At 30.3% G+C, this 23,348-nt stretch overlaps 6 protein-coding genes across 14 annotated transcripts in view; 3 read left to right on the forward strand and 3 right to left on the reverse strand.

The window, feature by feature from the left end:
* Positions 1-251: 251 nt before the first annotated feature.
* 128up (GTP-binding protein 128up) lies at positions 252-4,342 on the reverse strand. Its single transcript, XM_076394273.1, has 8 exons — positions 4,194-4,342; positions 4,014-4,134; positions 3,785-3,960; positions 1,170-1,409; positions 947-1,115; positions 702-831; positions 516-638; positions 252-461 (listed from the first exon to the last, which is right to left on the reverse strand). The coding sequence occupies exons 1-8, from the start codon at positions 4,233-4,235 to the stop codon at positions 359-361; spliced, it is 1,104 nt and encodes a 367-aa protein (XP_076250388.1). The 5' UTR covers positions 4,236-4,342; the 3' UTR covers positions 252-358.
* A 247-nt stretch (positions 4,343-4,589) lies between these two features.
* On the forward strand, positions 4,590-8,593 carry LOC143190181 (uncharacterized). Its single transcript, XM_076394332.1, has 3 exons — positions 4,590-4,926; positions 5,018-5,215; positions 5,307-8,593. The coding sequence occupies exons 1-3, from the start codon at positions 4,759-4,761 to the stop codon at positions 5,682-5,684; spliced, it is 744 nt and encodes a 247-aa protein (XP_076250447.1). The 5' UTR covers positions 4,590-4,758; the 3' UTR covers positions 5,685-8,593.
* A 261-nt stretch (positions 8,594-8,854) lies between these two features.
* On the reverse strand, positions 8,855-12,955 carry LOC143190104 (protein lin-54 homolog). 4 transcript variants are annotated; one of them, XM_076394213.1, is made up of 11 exons: positions 12,835-12,955; positions 12,204-12,335; positions 11,886-12,143; positions 11,134-11,828; positions 10,614-10,739; positions 10,453-10,560; positions 10,295-10,397; positions 9,980-10,241; positions 9,795-9,906; positions 9,532-9,737; positions 8,855-9,465 (listed from the first exon to the last, which is right to left on the reverse strand). In XM_076394213.1, the coding sequence occupies exons 2-11, from the start codon at positions 12,214-12,216 to the stop codon at positions 9,279-9,281; spliced, it is 2,070 nt and encodes a 689-aa protein (XP_076250328.1). In that variant the 5' UTR covers positions 12,217-12,335; positions 12,835-12,955; the 3' UTR covers positions 8,855-9,278. The 4 variants fall into 4 exon arrangements, with proteins under 4 accessions (XP_076250328.1, XP_076250319.1, XP_076250346.1 ...); XM_076394204.1 differs by lacking the exon at positions 12,835-12,955 and adding an exon at positions 12,571-12,674; XM_076394231.1 differs by lacking the exon at positions 12,835-12,955 and adding an exon at positions 12,571-12,674 and having other exon boundaries at positions 9,521-9,737.
* On the forward strand, positions 12,931-18,674 carry LOC143190148 (voltage-dependent anion-selective channel). Of its 6 annotated transcripts, none has more exons than XM_076394286.1 (5): positions 12,931-13,119; positions 15,632-15,963; positions 17,199-17,426; positions 17,862-18,082; positions 18,189-18,674. In XM_076394286.1, the coding sequence occupies exons 1-5, from the start codon at positions 12,946-12,948 to the stop codon at positions 18,278-18,280; spliced, it is 1,047 nt and encodes a 348-aa protein (XP_076250401.1). In that variant the 5' UTR covers positions 12,931-12,945; the 3' UTR covers positions 18,281-18,674. The 6 variants fall into 6 exon arrangements, with proteins under 6 accessions (XP_076250401.1, XP_076250410.1, XP_076250428.1 ...); XM_076394295.1 differs by having other exon boundaries at positions 17,874-18,082; XM_076394313.1 differs by lacking the exon at positions 12,931-13,119 and adding an exon at positions 13,735-13,953 and having other exon boundaries at positions 17,874-18,082.
* Positions 18,675-20,405: 1,731 nt separating this feature from the next.
* On the reverse strand, positions 20,406-21,986 carry CSN4 (COP9 signalosome subunit 4). Its single transcript, XM_076394400.1, has 4 exons — positions 21,827-21,986; positions 21,693-21,772; positions 20,705-21,637; positions 20,406-20,595 (listed from the first exon to the last, which is right to left on the reverse strand). Exons 1-4 carry the CDS (start codon positions 21,907-21,909, stop codon positions 20,462-20,464), a joined length of 1,230 nt encoding a protein of 409 aa, XP_076250515.1. The 5' UTR covers positions 21,910-21,986; the 3' UTR covers positions 20,406-20,461.
* Positions 21,987-22,745: 759 nt separating this feature from the next.
* The window catches only part of f (espin protein forked), a 258,719-nt gene continuing 258,116 nt past the window's right edge, over positions 22,746-23,348 (forward strand). The window contains exon 1 of the mRNA XM_076394368.1: positions 22,746-22,912. Within this exon, the coding sequence (XP_076250483.1) occupies positions 22,779-22,912 (134 nt within the window). The 5' untranslated portion in view covers positions 22,746-22,778. The remainder of the gene's footprint in view (positions 22,913-23,348) is intronic.

The raw sequence follows: 23,348 nt of genomic DNA on the forward strand, positions 1-23,348 counted from the left end.
CCAACGGCGGAGATACCTTGGGTACTGGTATATTTACACAATGAGGGATGGGATGGGCAGCTGATTGCAGATAGGGATATGAAATTAACTGCTTCTACTATAATTTTTAATCAAACCCGATATGAATGGAAATATGGTTTATTTTTGTTAAGAAAATATATTTCAAAATATAAATTAGGCTTAAAATTCTGTAAACTATAAAAAAAATTAAACAAGTTGGTGTATTCAGGGCATAAATAATATAAACTGAAAACAATGGTCTTGTTTATTATTATTTGTAAATAAAAAATTAAATTACAATTGATGCAGATTTGCTGTCACAGCAGTGAAATAATAATCTAGAAAAATGAAGGATCAATCAAACCTTCTTAACAATCTGTACAACATCTTCATCAGATAAAATATGATCAAGGCCAACTTTCTGAGGCTGATGCTTCACTGATGAGCCCCAAACCAAACCGCTACAAGAAAATAAATTAATTATATATGAAATAGAGCAATGAAAAATTACTTACTATTTAAATTCCTTCGCAATACTTCTGTGCAATTTGTTGCAGAAATCTTCTACTGATGTATGGTCAGAGTGTAAAACAATTGGAGAATTATAGTCAGGTAATTGGCCTTTAGGCTTAGTGTAACTGTAAGGGTAAAAATATATTAAAAAAATGCTTCAACATATATTAAATAATAATCCCACTTACATTCTTACTAATTTCAGGTAAGCCCACATTTTCTCAAGAAGGTCATCAAAATTCCATCTATGATGCGCCGAGATTGGAACGCAATGAGGAATCTTATAGATAACATCAAGTTCTTCAATGCTAATTTGATCTTAAAAAAAATCTATATATATGTATATATTTAAATTTCAAATGTTATGTGTAACTTTTTTACTCACATTACAAATAATTTAAACTTAACCATATATGAATATTTCTCAACTTACCTATTTTATTAAGAATATAAATACAAGGAACATATATCCTATTTCCTTCAATCACATCAATTAAATCATCACTAGTTGCATCATACTTCAATGTTACATCTGCATTATGAATCTTATATTCTGACAGAATAGATTTAACTGTATCTAAATCTAATTCTGATTGTGACACCTTCAAATTAAAATAAAGATAAAACCATAAACTACAATTTAAATTAATACATACCATGCAATTTAAATTAATACCACCTTTATCTTTCTTCTTAAAGTAAATATTTGGTGGTTGCTTATTAAGTCGTAAACCAAAACCCTCCAATTCATGTTCAATAAGTTTTTTATGAACAAGTGGTTTCAAGACATCCAAGCATAGAAAAATAAGACTACATGTTCTGGCGACAGCTATTACCTGACGACCTCGACCTTTACCATCCTTAGCACCTTCAATAATTCCAGGTAAATCTAACAACTAAAAATATTTACTTATTGTCCGACTTTCCTATATATTTATATCTATATGAATATAAATATATATATGTTAGAATATGAATCCAAGGGCCTTGCGCAACAACCAAATACTAAGTCAGCATAAATGAGCGAGGCCAGCACCACGGAATGGTTCCAGAACAGTCTCCTTTGGTCATTTGATGGAAGCGCGTAGCTATGTCTTACCTATTGGACCAATAAATAAGTATTTTTTGTCTAATATATATAAAAATGCCTTTTATTTAAACATCCAGTGAAGGGTGTGTGGTTGAAATAAAGCGAACATTTGTGGTGAGATGAAGAATAATAGTAAATTAAATAAGAATTACTCTAGTGTCATAAGTGGTGACTGTGATAAAATAGTCGATGGACCATCCGCTTCAAAAATGGTAAAATCCGACTGTGTAGAAGCTTTGGTTGTCATCTTATCAGGACAGAAACTAGAAATAACTGAATTAATGTAAATCCTGTATCGCATGGTAACCTCTCTCATCTGATGCTTCCAGTTTGATCCCTATAATACCAGCAATTTTATGGGGAATGGTTTGAATATGCAATTAATCTAAACAACGAATTAGGGGTAAGTGATAGCATTTTAATTGTTAGGCTTGTTGTTATATAATTGTTGACATTGTTACTATTTGAATGGCAATCTATCATAGTACATGGAAATATTATTGTAGACCGCATTGTCGAGTATGCTAACAAATAATCGCTGAGTTAACTTGCCTATAATGCAACAACTCTACGAAATGGGAGACATTGTCCATCTCTTAGTTATTATGGAAAATTCCACTTGAGATGTTTTTTCACAAGGACCTACTTTGATGCACTATATTAAGTATCATTGAATACGGACTATGTCATTTTAAAGCTGAAGCGGCAATACAAATACAAAATCCTGGGAAGAATCCAGAATCCAGAATCCTGGATTAAGCAAGTTCGACGCACGCAAACGTAAAAAAGACTAAGCCGTCTTCTTCCCGTTTTGTTGTCATTGTAAAGTCAACCGTTTGTACTCATTGCAACAAACCCCATGCTGAGAATAGTGATCGATTGAAAAATCCTAAATCAAATAATACTAATTTTTCTACTACACAACAAAGCAAATCTTCATAAATTATTTATTGCTTAACTACAAACAAATAATGTCTAAAAACTCGAAAAGACGGAGAAATAATGCCGATCAGGTCTAGGAACAGAGACGGTATTCAATGTCGGGACCTGTGAACTTATAGCTTATGACCTATTTATATTCCGAAAGTTAGAATAGGTTAATATAAACAGTTGTATGATGACGAAGAAAGACAAAAAATGTTCAAAAAAAAATCAAAATGTTCTAGTATTTCGTTTTCCTAAAGGTATTCGCAGTAGCTCATAGGTATGATATGTGTGTTGGAACAATTCCATGCAGAGTGAAAAACAGGTTAATATGCTTGACATATTATTATTGAAGGTCCTTCTATTAAAAGCACAGGGTTATACTCAAGTTCTGATCAAAACGGATGCATTTTTAAAAATACTTTTGGCGGTATCTCATTATAAACAAGACTACAGACGCAACACTATAGACAGACACTTTTTTACAAAATACTAAAAGGAATTGAAAACACCACGAAGAAATATAGCAGATCAAGCAGCACTATTTACATCTGTAATTTTTGGCAATTTTCTGGAACATGAAAAAGTTAAATTACATCTCATCGCTACTGGAATGCCACAAATACATTATCAGTTGGAACGTTTGATTCAGTTTACTGCAGATTTGCTTAAGAAATAAGGAAGAAAAGATAATAATTTGAATTCAAATATCTACCAGGTTTGCCTTGCTTTGCTTTAGTTTGGATTAAATTGGAGCTATGCTCAAGAGCGGTCAAGGGCGCCTGCATAAGGCCGCAAACAAGATTTAACTGGATACGTTTTCAACATATTTTAATTATCTTGGCTATACCCGATAAAAATTATTTTATTAAATAAACGCTATGTGCTTAGTAAAAAATACATAATCATTGCAGCCATCAAACAACATCACCGTTGGCTTAAATGTTTACATTTAAACAATAGCCAAAAACGAATAAAGCTTATTAAAACTTGCTTGAATATGAATCCAAGATAGGGCCCTGTACAACAATGAAAAAATAAGTTAGCATAAATGAATGAGGTCAGCACCTCAAAATGGTTCCAGAATAGTCTCCTTTGGTCCATTGATCAAATATGTTGCCACATCTTACTTGTCAGACCAATAAACCAGTATTTTTGTCGAATAGAGGCCTTTTATTTAAACAAACATGGCCTTTTTATTTAAACTTCTAACATATATATGATAACCATACATAAATAAATATGATAACACTGTACCTGAATTTTAGCTCCTTTATATTTAATACAACCTGGCACTGTCGTTAAAGTTGTAAATTCATATGCTGCAACTTCTGAGTAAACTCCAGCAAGGTTACTTAGTAATGTAGACTTTCCTACTGAAGGAAACCCCACAAATCCCACTCTAGCATCACCAGTCTTGGCAACATCAAAACCTACAATTGTCGATTGAGTAAGGGAAATTGATGTGATATATTTTAAAAAGGACCCTCTCCAGTTCCACCGCCGCCTCCTTTTGGAGTAATTAGCTCACGCCGCAACTTTGCTAATCTGGCCTTAAGAAGACCCAAATGTCCAGCAGTAGCTTTATTTTTTTGAGTCCTAGCCATCTAAAAGCATAATTGTAGGTTAAAACGTATTGCATTGAAAATAATATAATTGGACTTACCTCCGCTTCGATAGCGGCAATTTTCTCTAAAATAGTACTCATTTTCTATCGTTTTCAAATAAAAATGAAAACAAAAATATTTTAGAACAGTTGCTCTAAAGTTTTATAACCACATTATCCATGTGAACAGCAGATAAAACGTAAATTCCTGGTTGCCTAGATTATTTAGAGTTTCTATTTGCCAGCTGTTAGAACCCACGTCCAAATTTGGATTTTCTTGTGATTTCCAAAGCGTTAGTTAAATAAAACATTGCAACAGTTATATTTTTTGTAATTAATTTATTCAGTTTTATCAACATATTGAGGGAAAATATAAATGATAAACACTCTATTAATACTATTTTTTCACATTTTGGCAACTTAAAGCTGAAATTAAGAAAAGTCAACTGTCAAGATACTGTAAATAATATTTATATATTGGGAAAAATGTTTATTAAGCTTTTTTAATATAAAGTATAAATTAGTACCAGGGTTTTAAGCCTTTTTAAAATTCTTTTCACTTGAGGTCTATTTTATTATTATTTGCCATAGTATTTTTAAGTCTATTACGAAAGAAAATATTGAAATGTACCAGCCTCTAAGACACGATATTTTTGATGCTGTTAAATTAGAACCAGTGAACTATTATTTAAGAAATGATGAAGATAGTAATCATACAACTCCACAGTCGTATAGTGATGAGTATATTCCTCCAGAAGCTTCCTATGCAGAGCAAGATGATTCAAAAGATATGGTAAAATAACCATATATATAAATTTACCAAAATAGCCTGCTTTAAATTTTTACAAATATGATATACATTATTTTTATAAAAGATATTTTAGGTAATTGATATTTCCAAAAATGATGAGAATGCAACTGATACAAAGACAAAAAAAAACAAAAGCCAAGTATGTAAATTATGCAATAAAACATTATCTTCACCATCCAGCTATTATGTTCATATGAAACAGCATTCAAATAGTAAACCTTATACATGTTCTAATTGTGATGCAGCCTTTTGCAGAAAACCATATCTAGAGGTAATTGAGAAAACAAATCTAAATATTTTAACATATTTATTGAGTTATATCTAATATACTTAACTATATTAAATCATGTACTTTATTACAGGTACATATGAGAGTTCATACTGGTGAAAAACCTTATGAATGTGATGTATGCAAGAAACGTTTTACACAAAAATCAAGTTTAAATACTCATAAACGTGGTCATTTAGGACTTAGACCTTATGTTTGTGATGTTTGTTTAAAAAGGTTCACAGTGAAGAGTTATCTGACATCACATCAGTTAACCCATATATCAGATACTGGCATATCTTGTAATGAATGTGAAATGACTTTTACAAATAAAACTCAGTATTCCCAACATATGCAAACTCACAACAAGAAAGGATTTGAATGCTCAGATTGTGACAAAGCATTTGCCAAACAATCATATTTAATAAGGCATGTAAATAAAGCCCATAAAAAATCACCAGAAAATGATTGAAACATGGTTATGTAGTTGCATGGGAAAGACATTTATGTTCAATATTTGAACTGTGTTTTTTTTTGAGTAATCTATCTGAATAGGATTTTGGTGGATGTAGATATTGCTTCAAAAGCAGATTAACTACAAAATCTTATTGGTACACTTATAGTTCTGTAGCTGTTTTTTACAGATATATTTATAGATGTCAAAATTGTAATTTAAATTGTATTTTTTTTTCGATTTAGGCTATCCATATTACATTATAATAACATGAGAAAAGTATTTGATTGATATTTTAAGAATTCTCAAAAGTTCATTTTTTTTTAAGTTAATAATTTTTTATTAAGTTCAAACTAAAGTATTTTTTTCATTTATTTCCTAGATATATAATTCTAAGAAAATTAATTGTATTTACAGAAAAATGTTGCTTACAAATTAATATTTTAATTATTAATGTAATTATTTGTTTGTCATTGAGTTATTCTAGAAAATAAAGCCATGTATTAATATATATTACTTTTTCAGATATTTTATAGATAAAACAATAAATTTTTAAAAAGAACATGAAGATTACAAATGTAACCTGAGTTCATATTTATTACAAATTTTAAATTTAACCCAATGTTTCTCTGTAAGTTTTTTAATCTTTTTATTGTACTGAACAGTTTTTCATATTTTATTATGTGATTAACTGTCAGCATTTGTGCAATAAATCGGCGGTCCTTAGCAACTAATATAACAATTAATTCGTCTAGATAGTATAATAATTAGCCAAATGTAAAATCCCAGATAATAAGTAGATGTTCAGTTTGTTTTCGGTGGTAATAAGCGGGGGTGTGCTTTATGATAAAAAAAGCGTTGTCATTGCTATTGCATTTTAACGCTTTTAGCCATTATCAGAACTAGTTGGATTATGCTATAGTCTAATTAATGAAAATGGGTTATGTCTATTGTCATTTGGTTCATTTTGTATTCGTTAACATCGCATTTCATGACCCTTTGAAAGAGCAACTAACATTCAGCAGTGTTGGATTATGTCATCAATTAACTATTATCACAACAATGCAACTACAATTCTGATGGATAAAGTGTACAAATTCACCTACTATCATACGTGATCGACACTACCAGTGGAATCCAAACTACAAGAATTTCAAATTGCATCAACAAATAAATTCCTAGCACTTGAACAGTTAACGACTCTGATACTGAAACAGCAGAAAAATAAATGTGCCAAACAGTTATAATATTAAGGTGTATCCACCAGCTAGATACAAAACGTGGCAATGAATAATATCTGAAGGTTGTTTATAAATGGTAAACAGCGAAAAGCAGGATCGAAATAATTTTTATTGATTTGATGTTGTTTCGACCGTGACACTGGCCCTGATTTTAGGCAGCTTTAGAAGCTGAATGTGATACTCTAAAAATTATTAAACTTTTTGATGCATCTTACAATTTTTTTATTGACTGTGTACAGGTAGTAGATACAAATATGATAAAAAGGTTTTAAAAAGAAACATGGCGTTCAGTGCTACAAACTACTTCATCATTAACTCGACTGACCAATACGCCGCTGTTGGTGCCCCGGAACTTCCAATATTCCTCACAAAATTCGGCCGCAGCTATTTTAGCCTTGGACAATGTTAGTTCTCTATTTTTCGAATTGATTTTTAATAATCTTGATCCATGTCTGTTCCGGCATGGACTAGTATCGAACGAGTATGTATTTAAACAAAAATATTGAAATTTACAATAGCAGTATTTTTTAAACCTTTCGCATAATTGCATACTCAACTATATGGAAAAGCAACGTAAAATATTAAGAATTTTCATTGAAACATGTTAGCTGTTCAAAATGAGGGACAGTGTATACAGTCGAAAGCAGAGCGAATATCTATAAAAACGGTAATCGCATGCTTTTGCACATCTGGTACTCTTTCCGATCGCCAAATGTGTGAGTAGCAGGTAAAACTGTTGAAAGGAAGTTTCTCCACCGGCCTTGGTCATTTCTCCCGTCACTTGATCGACTCCAACGGTCTTATCACACTTTAATGATTTTATTGCCATTCGCTTATCGTCAGGAAATCAACTTTCTGAAATATTAGTTGCTTGGTTGTTGAAATAATAATTTCCAAATCTTTCGCCACACCATTGCACTAGGTTTCTCTTTCTAGTTCCATGACCAATTTTCGTTATTTATCGAAATCGAATAAATTACTCAAATGATCTGATGTTTAATGATGATAGTTCTGAGACAGAGAGAAGATTCAAGAATTCCTCACGATTTGCTTCACATGTAAATCTACAGCTTGAGAATATGAAAAAAAAACACCATATTAATAATAACTGACGAATCATTCGCTGTTGTCTCAACGGCGCGCAGTTAAAACAAGTACTGGAGAGTGGACTGAAGTAATAACTCAAATCAGTTAAGTTGTCGGAGCTTTCGATTTGCTAAGACAATATATGTAGAAGAGGACAAATATCACATTTAGGAGTAAAATATTAAGTCATCATCGGAAGACATATTTTAGTAATTATTCTGTAAACTATATATAAGATGTATTTCAAATATGATGTATATACAAAATTATATGATTATCAGAGACGTACATTACAACGATGTGGACATTCTTGTCGAATGAGCGGTGAGAGGACGCCTCATTATGGATTGTAGACAACAAATACCATCAAATGACAAGCATAAAGATCATATAGAGTAACCTGAAAAAATAGAACGCTGCGGCATCAACACTATGGAGGAACATATTTGAAATAGAAAATATAATGGAATCTATACGAAATAATACACCGTTATTGCCATTCGTACAAAAAAAGCTAGAGAATGATTATAATTGTCAAAGCCCACTTCTTATGATTGAATAATTATTAAGATTATTTCAAAAACAAAAAAAAAAAAGAAATATGTTTCAACATTTCTAAATAACTTGATGAGTCCGAAACAAATATCATGAATTTGGTATTAAAAATCATACTCGTCAGAATCAAAAATTTACAATATCTGTGTAACGACTATCAACGCATATTATATTAAGAGTTAAGACATTCTTTTAAATTATATTGATAGGAGAGAAAAATATTTTCATTTTCATCTGTAACACAAATAATCCAATCCCAGTTAAAATTTAACCATTTTACTGTTATTTTGTTAAATAAAACAGCTATTTAATGTATTATTTATATTACTCTCTTCAAAATTACATAGTCATAAAACAGACAATAAAGATTAATATAATTCATAAAAAGATTATAAATATATCCTGACCTGACCCTTCATTTTTTTCTAATCACAATTCACTACTGAACATGTTTATTACTATCAGTCAGAAGTTATACTTAAAGAACACCTAACCAACAAAGAATCATAAACACGTACTTGTTTCTTATTAATGATTGTTTTAAGATTATTGTAACTGCCATAAAGAAAGGAGCAGAATCAAGAAATCAATGAAATCAAGACAGACAAATGTGACGCCACACACTTCTTTCTGGCTTATACAAACTTTTGATCTGTAGAGTACTAGTATGTAAGAAAAAAACATCACAATCATTTATAAAGAAATAAATACCATAGTTGGTAAATAACGATTAACTAAAATTTCGATTCAAAGAAGACTGTATTATCTCAGTAAGACATTCACCAAATTCTTCGATTATCTGTCGTTTTGTTAATTCCTCATCTTGCATGGTTATATATGCTTGCTCTGAAACAGTAAGCATACACTGACATGTGGCTTCTATCACATCATCATTAATACAACTAATTGTTTGTTTCCTGAAAATAAAACAATTATGTGCTATAATACATATATTAAGTATGTAGCATTCACCTAATCATTACCTTGAATTTGTGAACCGTTTGGTTCGATTTGGGGATACAAACTCTGGATCATGATATGGTAGAAATGTCCCATACACTTTTTGAACTAACATCTGATCATTGATACGCTGGGTGCTAGAAGTTGTCTCCAAAGTTTTCTTTTCAACGGTATCTTCAACATTTCGACAGCTGACACACTTGCAGTTGCTTGAACAAGCTATCTTTGCCTAAAAAATAATAAAATTAGTATTCGTCACTTTCAATTGAATAGCTTATTGCTTTACCTCATAACATTCACAATAATTTTTCAAACAACCTGATCTTTTACAATTACACCCTTTCGTATGTTTTCTTAAAACATCCCCCGTATTATCTTTTGCTTTACCTATTTTGGGCCTAAAACAAATAACAACAAAATGTTAATTTCGTGTTTAATAATTGAATTATTTTCTAGCTAATATTAACTCACCGAAAAGCATTAGGATTTCTTTCCAGACATGCTTTAATTGCCATATTTCTTGTTTCTTCATTTTCCAAATTGTTGAAGCAATTTAAACAATTGCAAAGGTAGCAAAACTCTCCATTCGCAAAACAATCGCAGTAAAGTTTGAGGCACTGAGATTTGGTACAGTTACAAGGTTTCCGAGGTCTTATACCATTCGCATTTTGTGTGTTATCATTATTAGTGGCCGGCGTCGCAGCTGTTGGTGAAGTATTATTTTCTAAAGTAGCTGAAAGATCATTGATTTAATTGATAACGTCATAATACAATCATAAAACTCACGTGATGTTACAGGTGTTGTAGGTTTTGGCACTGAAGATGCCAATGATGTTTGCCTAACTTGACTTGAGGAATGCTTAATGGCTGGTATAGCTACTTTGGATACCTGCTTGAAAATTTTTGCTATAACTAAAAGTTAGTAATTGGAACTCACTGTTCACCTGTGATAAATTTGCTGGAATATAACCACCGGTTACCATAATCACTTGGGCAGGTTTTGAATTTGCACTAAGGGGTTTTGCTATCAACTTGTTAGTGTTTAAAACTGACTATAATTAATTACAGAATGAAAGTTAAGACAAAACAATAATCACAATTGTACCTTTACATCAGCAGCAGATGAAGTAGCTACGACACTGTTTGTTGAATTTTTCATTGTATTTAAAACTGTTACTGTTGATGCTGTTTGTTCAGCTGAAGTAGCTGCTATTAATTTAATATATTGCGTCTGTAATAGATTGAAAATTAAATTCACAATTAAAATACTTAATTGGGCAAAAATAATTTCATTTTTTTATGGATTTCAAAACCAATTTAGTCCTACAAAGTTCATATAAACTTTTTGAGATTTTGGAATGAAATATTGAACAAAATTATTTTCACAAACCTTTTTTGAAGACATCTTTACACCATTAAGAGTTTCTCAGATATTGGTTAATTGTTAAAAGGCAGCATAGCCCCACTGCAAATATATTAAAACTTCTTAGCAAACATCTCAAATTTTATAATCTACACTTTAAACAATACAAACAACGCGACTCTAAACAATTCATTATAAAAAAAAGAAATTAATTTTTGCACAATTCTACATATGAAACAAAAATTATGGAAGATAAACTTACCCCTTTCCCAGGGACATTAATTTGATGTATTTGATTTCCAGTAATTCCTTGGGTACCAGCAACTTGTATCAATTGACCTGCTGGCAAAATCTGCCCACCACTACCTTTTAAAATAAACCTTTGAGGTCCCTTTGCAGCAGAAATATTTGTAGCAGGCAAAATTTTTGTTGGTGACTTCAATTGCGTAATAGATATTGTTTTTGAGTTGGTAGGTGATAAAGGGGTAGTACTACTCTGTTGAACAAATTTTATTGTTTTTGTTGGATTTTTATTTATTAAAAGGGTTTTTTTGGAGCCTGTTTGTTGTCCTGTAGTTTGTATCACTTTGGGATTGCTTATCAGTCCCATTTCTTGAGCTTGTTGTAAAGTTATCGCCTTACTTTGAATTGGTGCAGTAGCCAAATTATTTCCTGAGCTTGTCTGTACTAACTTTACATGTTGTGGTTGTTCACTAGTTTTTTGAACAACTACAAATTGCTGGCCAGGTTTAGTAATTGATAATGATTTTGTCAGTGGCTTTGGCCCAGAATTTGTATATATTTTCTTCATCACTATTTGCTTTGCATGGCCCAATGATGTACTAATTGTTTTACCAGCAGGTTTAATAGAGATATGACGATTAATAGAATAATTGGCCAAATTTATTTCTTGGCCTTGCTGATTAACTAATTTAATAGCTTGATTTGTACCACTACCTAAAAATAATTAATATTATGCTGTTTTACAACATATATTAATAAGATAAAGCATACCTGGAACTAAAATTATAGGTGCACCATTAATTGATTTCACAGCAATTGGGACCTGTTCAGGTTTTGGAGCAATATTTAATGGTCTTAAAGGTGGTATGGTTGGTGGCAATTTATATTTTTCTTCTGGTGTTTCTTCCATATTATCATTTTGATCTTCTGAATGAATTTCAATTTCTTGTGGCTCAATATCAGCTTCATTTTGTACAATCTCCTCTTCATGTTCAATTTCTTCTTGAGCTTCTATTATAAGTTCTTGATCTAAAAGTCAGTTTTATGATTTTAAACTCATAAATTCATTAGAATGATATAAAATATTACCGTCAATTTCCATTGCTTCTGTATCTAATGCAAGTTCATTAGATAACTCAGCTAATTTATCCACATCACGATTATTTCCAAGTGTTTCCAAATTGTTTGTTCCCAATTCTGAATTTTCATTAATATAAACACCTAAATAAATTCATTATCATTAAGTCGCCTTTATTTATATTTCATGAAACTTTTATCAAGTACGATGAAAAATTTATGTTTTTAACAACCCATATTTTAAATTTGCTAATCTAGGTTTTCAAGTTTTCAAAAATATGCCACACCAGAAGACGATTTACAATTTTAATTTAAACGTAGATGCATTCGCATACATTTTATCTCATAAGTGATATAACGTTTTTATATTAAATTATACCTTCTGAACAAGACATATTTTGCACAATAGATTTAAATTTTTAAATAATTATAGAAACATTTCAAAACAGCAAAGTCAAGTTTGACAGGTCACGTGACAAAGCCTTGCATTGTTGCCATCGTTTACGCATATTTTACCCTAAGTATTTTATTCTTTATTAATTTTTTTATTTTTATTATTACAAATTTTCATTATTATTTGTATTTAATCACAATTTAATTTATATGAAAATGATGATACAAATAGTATGCGGGAAAAGATCACCTGAAATATATTAGTCCGTATCTACGATAATTAAACAATTGACTACCTAAATATGTCAAAATTTAGGATGGATTTGTCAAAAAATTAGTTGAAGAAGTTACTCTTAAAAAAATGGAGAATCCGTGTAAACCCCCTATCGAAGAAAAACTTTATAATTGTCCCCGAATAGTCGATGCAAGTATGAAAAATGACACACAACGTATAGAGGCGCGACAGGTTGAGTGCGGCAAAGGATTTAGTTTATTTGGAGGGAAAAAAAATGAACAACCCCCACCATCTTCTCCGGTAAATAGTAATTTAATTGTAATATATGTATATTTGGCATAAAATATTACTTTTGTTCATAATAGCAATGCTAGTTTATTCATCACATTAATAAAACGGTTATATAGCTTAATTAAGCACCTTGATATTTAATTCCCAGGTAGACTTCAATTTCCAACTGAAACTACCTAGAAGTCCAGAAAACAATAGAGAAACACTATATTCCCTATAAAATGTCTAAAGTTATAATTAAATTATAACGTAAGTTATATTAAATTTTAAAATTGCCCCCAATTTTTCAAAATAAGATTTGCCCAATTACAACCGGACTGTCTTGTGGTAACTGGTCAGATGAGATCTGTAAAATGTGATTATAAAAGCTTTACCGCTACTTATCTAATAAAATTTTCTTATGTCTTCTATAAACACGATAACCAAATGTCTATTATTTTGTCTCATTACTTGTTGGGGGCAAATTTAATAACAAAATTAATTTTTAAATGAGTATGTAAAAATAGTTACTAATCCTAAATAGCGGGAAAATTTATAGGGACACGTGCCGATTATTTACTTTCAGAGTTGATCCAACCTGACATTAATGAATAAGTAGTGCCTCCTGCGATATTTTCATATGGCAACACTGATAGCAGTAGAGTTCCCTGTTATACATAAAATATCGTTATCTCTGTCGCTCCTTCGTTTCAGCAGAATCGTAAAATTAACATTGCCGGTCCAGGAGGTGATCTAGATTTACGTTTTCAATTCAGTGCCGTCTTTTTAGTCGAGTTTTTAACTGAAACTCTTTGCTGGTGTAGAATATCTCTTCATAAATTAATTCAATAATTTCATAGAAATGTAAGTAATTTTAGTTCCCTCTTTTCGTCATGGCCTTCTTGTTTGTACGGTATTCGGCGAGTTCATTAGACTTATATAAAAAAAAATTAATTACATATAAACTGAACTTTAATAATATAACATTTTATTAACCGGAAGTTATTTTAGGTACTTTCTTATATTAAAACAACTTTACAGCACAGCTAATATGATTATGTAAGAAGGTACTTTCAAATCGATATTTCTAGAATTTTTTAGCTTAAAACTATGCACTGTCACATTTTAATATAAATTTTAAAAACTCTACCGGCAAAATATAAAGACCCTATATTTTTCTTATGTTAGAATTGTGATGGTTATTTGTTTAAAAAATCGCCATACCTTCCTTGTGACATGGCGTGACTCGATTTTACATTGTCAACGTCATTGGTCGTAGATGGAAGCACCTAGCAATTATTTTTCTTCTAAAGTAATTTGTTTAATATTTTTAAGTCTTATCTGCGCCTTATAACAACTTTTATAAACAAATGATCCAAATGTATTTTTTTCACCTCAGTGTCAAGTTCAATGAATGTTCTATTTCTGGAAATTTCGTAAAATGTGCTTTTGGCTTGCGTTTTTTAAAAACAACTTTTTAAAGTAGGCTGTTAAGTAACACTAAGGGGGTTTGTCCGCTTGGTGTCAAAAAATATTTCCTTATTTTTGTGCATTGGTAATTTTAGAATTGGCAGCAGGTCTGTAGTCTACCCACTTTTGCAATTTTACAATTTTACCAATGAGATTAAGCTAAATAAAAAGTCGTGTAGATATGCAATTAAATTATATTGTTTAAATAACAGGTTGTTGGAAGTATTCAGTTTTTGTAGGCTATTTCTTTTATTAATTAATAATATAATAAATAAACTTGTACTCATTATTTAAATAACTATTTTTGGCCTCTTAATTCAATTTTATAGAAATATGTTTTATTCTGATTCTGATTAACAAGCTTAATAATGTGTATTTGCGTTTATTTCAGTGAATTAACTGTATTTAAATGAAGTAGTTTAATATTAAACAATAATTTTTCTAATAACATATTATATTTATTATTAATTCACAATACATAGTAAATCGTAATACAAACTTGTACATTTGGAATATGTGAACTTTGATGTCTATAAACAGTTAGTCCTATTAGATTATTACGGGATTTCCGATGATAAATTCAATCGTTAATTTATGTTAAAATTGTTAAAATACTTTAAAAACTAAATTTTGTTAACACTAAAATATTTTTGTTTTGTTAAATCATCAAAAGCACAAAATTTCAATTTTTCCCAAAGGTTTTATTTATTTTTCAATATACGTTATACAACATTTGATAAGATTACAAATTAATTTATCAGCAATTCCTTGGGGAACTATTTTTTGTCTTCTACTGATATAGTTTCATTTGAATATGTTTTATTATTATATTCTGTAAAATCAAATAAAAATTATTTCTTTTTATATTGTAATTACTTGTCTGCTGCTTACTGTTGGTCTGCTATTTAAATAGTCTTACAAAAAAATTAGTCAAGTCGGCTGGCTCTAGGATGTTATAAAATCAAAAACAGGGTGTGGCAGAGGACTTTTTCATTTCAATAATTGAAAGCTTCATTACAAAGAATTGATACTTAATCGAATTATTATTACATTTTATTATAAATTATTTTAGCCAGCTGAAGAAATGGCTCCACCACCATACTCTGACTTGGGCAAGAAAGCCAAAGATGTATTCAACAAAGGCTATCACTTTGGCCTTATCAAGTTGGATTGCAAAACTAAATCTAGCTCAGGCGTAGAATTCAGTACTGGCGGCACCTCCAATCAGGAATCTGGAAAGGTATTTGGTTCCTTGGAGACCAAGTACAAAGTTAAAGAATATGGTTTAACCTTCACTGAAAAGTGGAATACTGACAACACTCTCAGCACTGATCTGTCCGTTCAAGACCAAGGTCTTCAAGGCCTGAAACTTTCTGCTTGTCTAGATTTTGCACCACACACTGGGTGAGTTGTTTTATTAGGATTATGGGTATTTGATTATAATCGTTAGTAGCTATAATTATTTAATAGTTTTTGGTTTCTTTTTGTTTTTATTATTGAAATGTTATTGGTGTGTAATGTTTGATTTTGCTTATATGGTGACGTAATATTTGCTTTATTTTTTCTAAAACCATTGGCCTATATATTGAAAAAGGTTGATTTCAATAGTCCCATTTATTAACAAGACTTCAAGACTTGAGTAAGGATGCGCTAGTAAGCTATTACATAAATCATAAATATAAATATAATAAATATAATAATTTATAAATAATTTATGAATAACTTTGATTAGATAAGAATTGAAGTTTAATAACAAATATTTTATCTTGTATATCATAGAAGATAGTTTATAGGTTAACCGAATAAATAAAACATCCGTATTAGATTTACCATACATATAGAATTTGATGATTATATGTATGTTAATTAGAAAGTGTATATTGTATAGTTTATTATACAACTAATACAGGTTCTAACATTAATAATCAATGTGGTGTGATCAAAAAATAAATATAAATTTAAAAAAAAATTATACGTCTCAAGAATGTCATATAATGCTTCCATGAAAAAGTTTTTTTGATCATACTTTGATATGTTAATGCATTATTCAAAATTCTTTTGTTTAGTGGGCAATATCGTGTGAAAGATTTTAATCTAAACTTGGGGCATAATATTAGCGATGAGTGGGGCAAGATAGAGACCAAAGCCGTTTGGAAAATTGCGTACGTCATGAGAAAATATTTATTATTTCTATTCATTTTCTGTTGGCTTCTGTTCCCAAATGTTGATCGTCTGTAGAAATTGTTTTGAAACATTTTTTTAGGTTCTTTCTTGTTATATGTATGTTTATATTTTAATTCAGTTTGACGTCGCAGTTAATATCAGAATGTACATTAATTAACACGTGTTTAGATATCTAACATAAAATGCTGGATACTTTCATGTTCATATCATTAATTTAGTGAGAATTAAGCAATATTTTACTTATTGTATTACTCTAAAATTGTTTCCATTATAATTAAACCGTTTAATTTCATGCTTTATTGTTTAATTAGTAACTAGATGTTGCGAAACAATTGGAAATACTCAGATTAAATTATGTATTTAGTGCGTTTATTTTAATGATTCATCAATAAAGTTGGTATTTTAACTAGCTTTAAGTAGTTACCGTTATTTGAAACTTTGTTTTTTATTCTTAGACAAAAAACTGGAAACGTGAAGACTGCTTTCGTTAATAACCAAGTTGCCATTAACGCGGACGCCGATTTTACCCCTGACGGTCCCAAAGTTACCGGCTCAGCAGTGGTCGGATATCAGGGCTGGTTGGCTGGTTACCAAGCCGGTTATGATATCAACAATTCCAAGCTGACCAAAAGCAACTTTGCCCTAGGTTTTACATCTGGCGACTTTACTCTTCACTCCAATGTGTAAGTTGTTTTTTTATTTATATAACTAATGTTGATATTAAGTGTGATATATCATTAATGTATATTAGTTTAAGCATGAAACAAGTGATCTTCATTGTACAAATACATTAAAAGTAGTAAACTTTACTAATAAAAGATTCAATGGTAATAAGAATACTGTATATTTGAAGTTATAGAATTTAATCTGAATCTGAAGCTGTAAAAATCATTCATTCAAAAATAATTTATTGAAATTAAGAGACTGATCTGTGATTATTTAAGATGTTAAAAAGATTTATTTCCAAATTAAAAAATTAATGCCATGTAATTGTTACACTCGATAAGGCTAGCCATAACAATTTTGAATAACTATATTTCATGCAGAAACCTTAAGGGCATTATTAGATAATTTTAAGAACTCCCCCTTTTAATTGGAGCAAAATTTTAACCATTTAGTGATTGGATTAGTGACGATGGTCAAGAATTCGGCGGATCCATCTACCAAAAGATCAATCCCAAATTGGAAACCGGTATCACCCTAAACTGGTCATCAGGCAGCAGCAATACGAAGTTTGGAATCGGAGCCAAATACGATCTGGACAAAGATGCCTCAGTTCGCTTTAAGGTTAACAATGCCAGCCAAATTGGTTTGGGTTACCAACAACGTCTCCGAGATGGTAAGACATCTTTCATTTTTAGTTTCATTTAGTACATTAAAAATAGTAAATATGAGTTTAAAAATTATAGTTATAGACCATAATATTAATAAATGTGTTTTTACAGGCGTTACACTTACTTTGTCATCTTTAATCGACGGCAAGAATTTCAATCAAGGAGGCCACAAAATCGGTTTGGCTTTAGAATTAGAGGCTTAAACGTTCCCTCGTTCCACATTTCTACATTAGATCCCACTTGCGTATATATTAAGCTTCTTTATTTGTAGATATTATATGATTGTTTTACTGGAACTCTTAGTATTAAAAAAGAAATGAATGTTTCCTCGTCTTTTTTTACATCGACGACCGACGAGTAATTTGGAATTGTGCAGCGGGTTTGACCTCATTCTTGCAAGTGTTTTCTATGTTTATTTTAAATAAAATTACTTTTCGTAGGGGGTTACGTATTTAATATCAAACAATTCGGCAAATTCATTATATGTCGCAGTTAATCCAGCTACACAAAAACAACCTGTTTTTTTTATACATATACATTGCAATATGTTTTGCTTTAAACCCATACTTTATTGTTAATAAAGAAATTTAATTTTCACATTAGTAGTTTGATTTTTCTATTATTTTAGGATTTACATAAAAACATGTTATCATTTAATATTTTATCTCTTATCTTTAATAAATATTTCCATTCTTTCCGATGCTTTTTATTCTATTTAAAATTATTTGTAATTAATAGCTAGTATAATTGTTGATCCTTACATTTATTAATGATTATGCATTACTGCATAATATTGGATATATGTTGTGGAATATTTGATGAGCCTTATTTTGAAGGTTTCAACACAGTTAATATTACATGTAATAAAATAAGAATTACTGTAGAATTATACGTTCTAATATAAGGGTTTTGGTTTGGGTTTTTTGATCTGTTATATGTCAAAAAATACAATTAGAATTTGTTCAAAGTTTAATGAAATTCTTTCGTTTGTTCTTTTATTTTACAAACGTCTTTCATTATCAAATTATGCAAAAATAGTATGTTTTTTAAGATAAATACCGCCACATCTCTGAATAATGTATTGGCAAGTATTGTTCAATAAGTTCGTGGAGATATACACCAAATTCTTCGTCATTGATATAAATACAAATCTGTTGCCATTTTAATCATTGATTATTTTTTCACACAGACAACCAAAGTATCGTAATTTAGATAAGTGGTGTATTCCGGGCACATCGGCTTCTAAACGACTTCGTCGCTCAGAGATCGGTTAAGAGATAATTAGCGTCAGCTTTTGAGATGCAAAAGGAATTTTACTTTCAGGCTAGTAAAAATAAAGTCAGAGTACTTTTCGACCAATAGATACATAAAATCATGAAAAAAGGCTCTTCTACAGTAGAAATCATAATTTTGCGTTTACACGTGGGTTAAATGTTTTTTCGCACTCAAACTGTTAATGAAGTACGGAATGTTTCAGTATCTAGCATAATGGCTAGATTTAGCTTTCTCTAACATCAGGCCCTTCTCACCACTTCAAAAAATTTGTTGTTTAAAACGCTTTTCATCAAAAGTAATAGCTGCCGTATTTTACGGGATTGAATGAAATTATATTGAAATAGTAACATTTCTGGGAAAACATGCAGTTCCTGAAAAAGTCATATTAGCCAATAGTGAGTATATTGTTTTGGGAGATGTCTTTATCACACATTGTATAAAATTTGTCACAGGGCGACTGTCTTTGGTAGAGATTTAGACGGCTTAAGTTTGCCCCCTTTGGATTCACTGCATTAGTTACTATTAAAGTATGATAATAATAATTGCAGCTATGAGTAAATAAGCATAACCCGGTATTAAAATTCATAACAGTAAAATTTTTGAAATAATTTGCAAGCGAATTATCGTTTTTTCAAATTTACTTTGACTTCATGTGTACATTTATGGCGATGGTTTTTGCAGTATTCGACAGTCATTCTGATTTTTGAGACAGCCATTTATTAAAGCCTACTTCGGAGTTTTTCTAATTTAGCGAAAGTCTGATGAAGTAAATTGAAAATGGAAATATAGTGATTTCGGATCATATACTTTTTAATCGAGTCGCTAAGAATAAATGTTGCTTCAACGCGTAACTTTGAAGTAATATTCCTTGTTGATAGTTGTTATTTTATGTATTACTATTTTTTCATTATCACAGCATTAATGGTGTCGCCCAACAGAAAGTACTATTATTAGCTAAAAACATTATTATTAGTATATTATAGGAATGTTTATTTGGCTGTGTATATGGGCGCATTTATTATTGTTTTATTATTAAACAAGATTCTTTTAATATATTATTTAAATAATATTTATTTATATATTTTAATTAGAGATGTATATCACAATATTTATGACATCATTTGTTCTTCCATAACTTTTGTCATCCATTCTGGGTGGGCCTTTGATATTTGCTCAATTATAGAGTTGACCTGATAGCAAAGCGATTGGATTTGCTTATCCCATTGTGGTAATGTCTCTCGCGCTGCAACATAAAATATGTTGGTATATAAAATATTTTTAATTAGATAACAATTTACTAGTAACTGTATTTTACTATTAAATATAATTTGACATAAAGAAATTATACTTACTTTCAAAGTGTACAATTGAATCAATCTGATCAATGTAACCATGCATTCTACCTTCTGTAATCATTTGACTGGCTATCTTTTCAGCTTTTGATGGATTAATTTCTAGTAGAGCACCCAGTTCCTCAAAACTAATATTATTGTATAATTTACTGGCAGAGAGTAAGTTATGTTCAATAACAGCTCTATCTAAAATGGTTGAGCCATCAACAGTAGTAGCTTTCTGGTGCGGTTGCAGCAATGCTTCAAAATCCCTTAACTCTGACCTACGAATAATTCTTTCAAGATACATTTTTTCCAATATTCCAACCGCAGGTAGCTGTTGGCAACGCTCATCTTTAAACAATGTAGCAAGCATTCTTGACCTTTGTTGCCCAGCTGAAGCTAAAACTGTACAAATTAATGCATTTCTTAATGCTGTCATTCTTTCATCTTCATGGACAATATTTCTATATGACAATTCATTGTATCTCTGTGCAGCTTCAATAAATTTCCTTCGATAATCAAGAACGCGAGCATAACAGACCTTATAATATACTTGTAATTGTTCATTCCTTGATTCCGCTTGTAACAATGAAGCTCTATTTATAAAAGCTTCAGCTTGAACAGGATCATCATCCTCTAGATACAGTCGAGCAATTTTTAAGTAGGTTTCAAGTTTGTAATCTACTGTATATTGTTTTTGGCCAGTTTCTAGTGGGATTCCTACTAGTACAGCAGCTGCATCTCGCCATTGCTGGTTACGTTCATAAATATCAGCAAGATGTTGACGAATACTTGCGACCTGCTCTTCAAATGATATTACTCTAGGTTGCACCTTTTCAAGCATATAATGGCAAACAGCTTTAGATACATCGTCAGGTAGTTTCATTAAATGACTGCTAATTTCTGTTAAAATCTGACGTGATATTACAAGACTTACATTTTCATTGACAACTGCAAAAAAAATAAAAATTGATATCTAAACTATGATTACTTCGATAATACTTACTTGCTTCAATAAATATCTGTAAACCTTCTACCAGATCGTTGTTTTGTTCCTTTAATATAATGTCTAATGTACTCCGGTATCTAGAAATAAAAAGGTTTTAATTTATACTTTTAATAGAGAATAGGTTATAATACTTTTCTGCTTGTTCTTTATGAGAACCTCCACATAGAATAATATTTTGTAGAGTTAAACGTATATTATTAGCTTTTCCAGGCATGATTATTTTTTATTTTCGGATGTATTCAATATGCAAATAAAAACAAGCTGACAAATGACAAGTTGAAAAGTAAGGTTAATTTAACTTTTAGTTAATATTTTTTTCTATGGTTAATATCTTTCATAGAGTAAATATATTACCCTATGATATCTTTTAACATCTATTACCTGTTACTATATGTAGTGTAAGTTATTCAAAATAATGCAAATCGATTATCCTGTATCTTAAAATGTATTCAAAATCACTCTGTGTGTAAAAATATGCTAATATTGTAGGATGTAGGATGTGGGCATTTTGTTACATTAGAATTTAAAGATATTATTTGCTTATTTCAAATATACTAACTACATCAAAATTAAATAATATAAAAAAAGTTCATACTGTATTTTAAAATTAAAGAATAGCTCTCCGCTATAAGTGGATGATGCGTTTTATCATGGTAAATTAATTAAGTGGCCGATTTTTTACGGAGTATGGTCATTTTCATCTAGATACCTTAGACTGATTGGTAATCTGACAATTACGAACCGAAAAAGCGCACATCGAGTAATATTTGCCCAATATACCGGAACAAACCGTTTATGTTTCTGAAACTAGATTGTCGTCGGTGTCAGTCTTGAGACGCCAGTGGATTTAGTACTTGCCGTTTCCTTTCCGTGGTACAAAAACCTAATTTCAACGCGAGTATGATGCTACTAGCAGTAGTTTAGGTTTAACTGTAATAAAACGGTTTAATATATAGTAAAATGTGTATATTAAGTTTGCTAAAATTGCACGTATCTTCGCGAAGTTATAATTCTCAACTAAGCAAGAGTCGGACTTATTATAGAAAAAACCCGGTAGTATTCGAAGATGTTAGTTGCTTCGATATGTATCCGGAGTTTGTGTTGATGGATGAGCCTAATGTTTACGAACAAGAACGACCTTATTCTGACTATTTATTTGACGAGTTTCTAATTGACTGTAAGATATTTCATAGAAGATTTGAAGAAGAATGCAAAAGGTAGGTCACGCACTATCATTAATAAATATGGAAAAATATAAAATAAGAATTTGGATATAAACTTTTTATAACTTACATATTATTGTCCATTATATATGTTAAATATATTTGTAATATTTATCTACCCTAACAGTTGAGGCTTGAAGAAAACTTGGTGTGAATACACCGGATATTTTCTAAGAGTACAGCGAGGATTTTTTTCTAATATTCATTAGCTCACAAAAGCAGTAGATGTCGCTTTTTAAATTAGAGTTATGCCAATAACATGAAATAATATTTATAGAATTGTAATGAATGTTAACAATTCTATAATATACTATTCTTTACCATATATTAGTTTTTCTAATTAAATATACTTAGAAAAAAATTAAATTGTGTGATATTTAGATTATGCGTCAAATTTTCGAAAAATCCTTATTTCTTATTTTTATATTCA

Source organism: Rhynchophorus ferrugineus, unplaced genomic scaffold, assembly GCF_030347505.1.
Source record: "Rhynchophorus ferrugineus isolate W39M unplaced genomic scaffold, kcgeb_rfMv2 rfM1, whole genome shotgun sequence".
Taxonomy (NCBI): Eukaryota; Metazoa; Arthropoda; class Insecta; order Coleoptera; family Curculionidae; genus Rhynchophorus; species Rhynchophorus ferrugineus.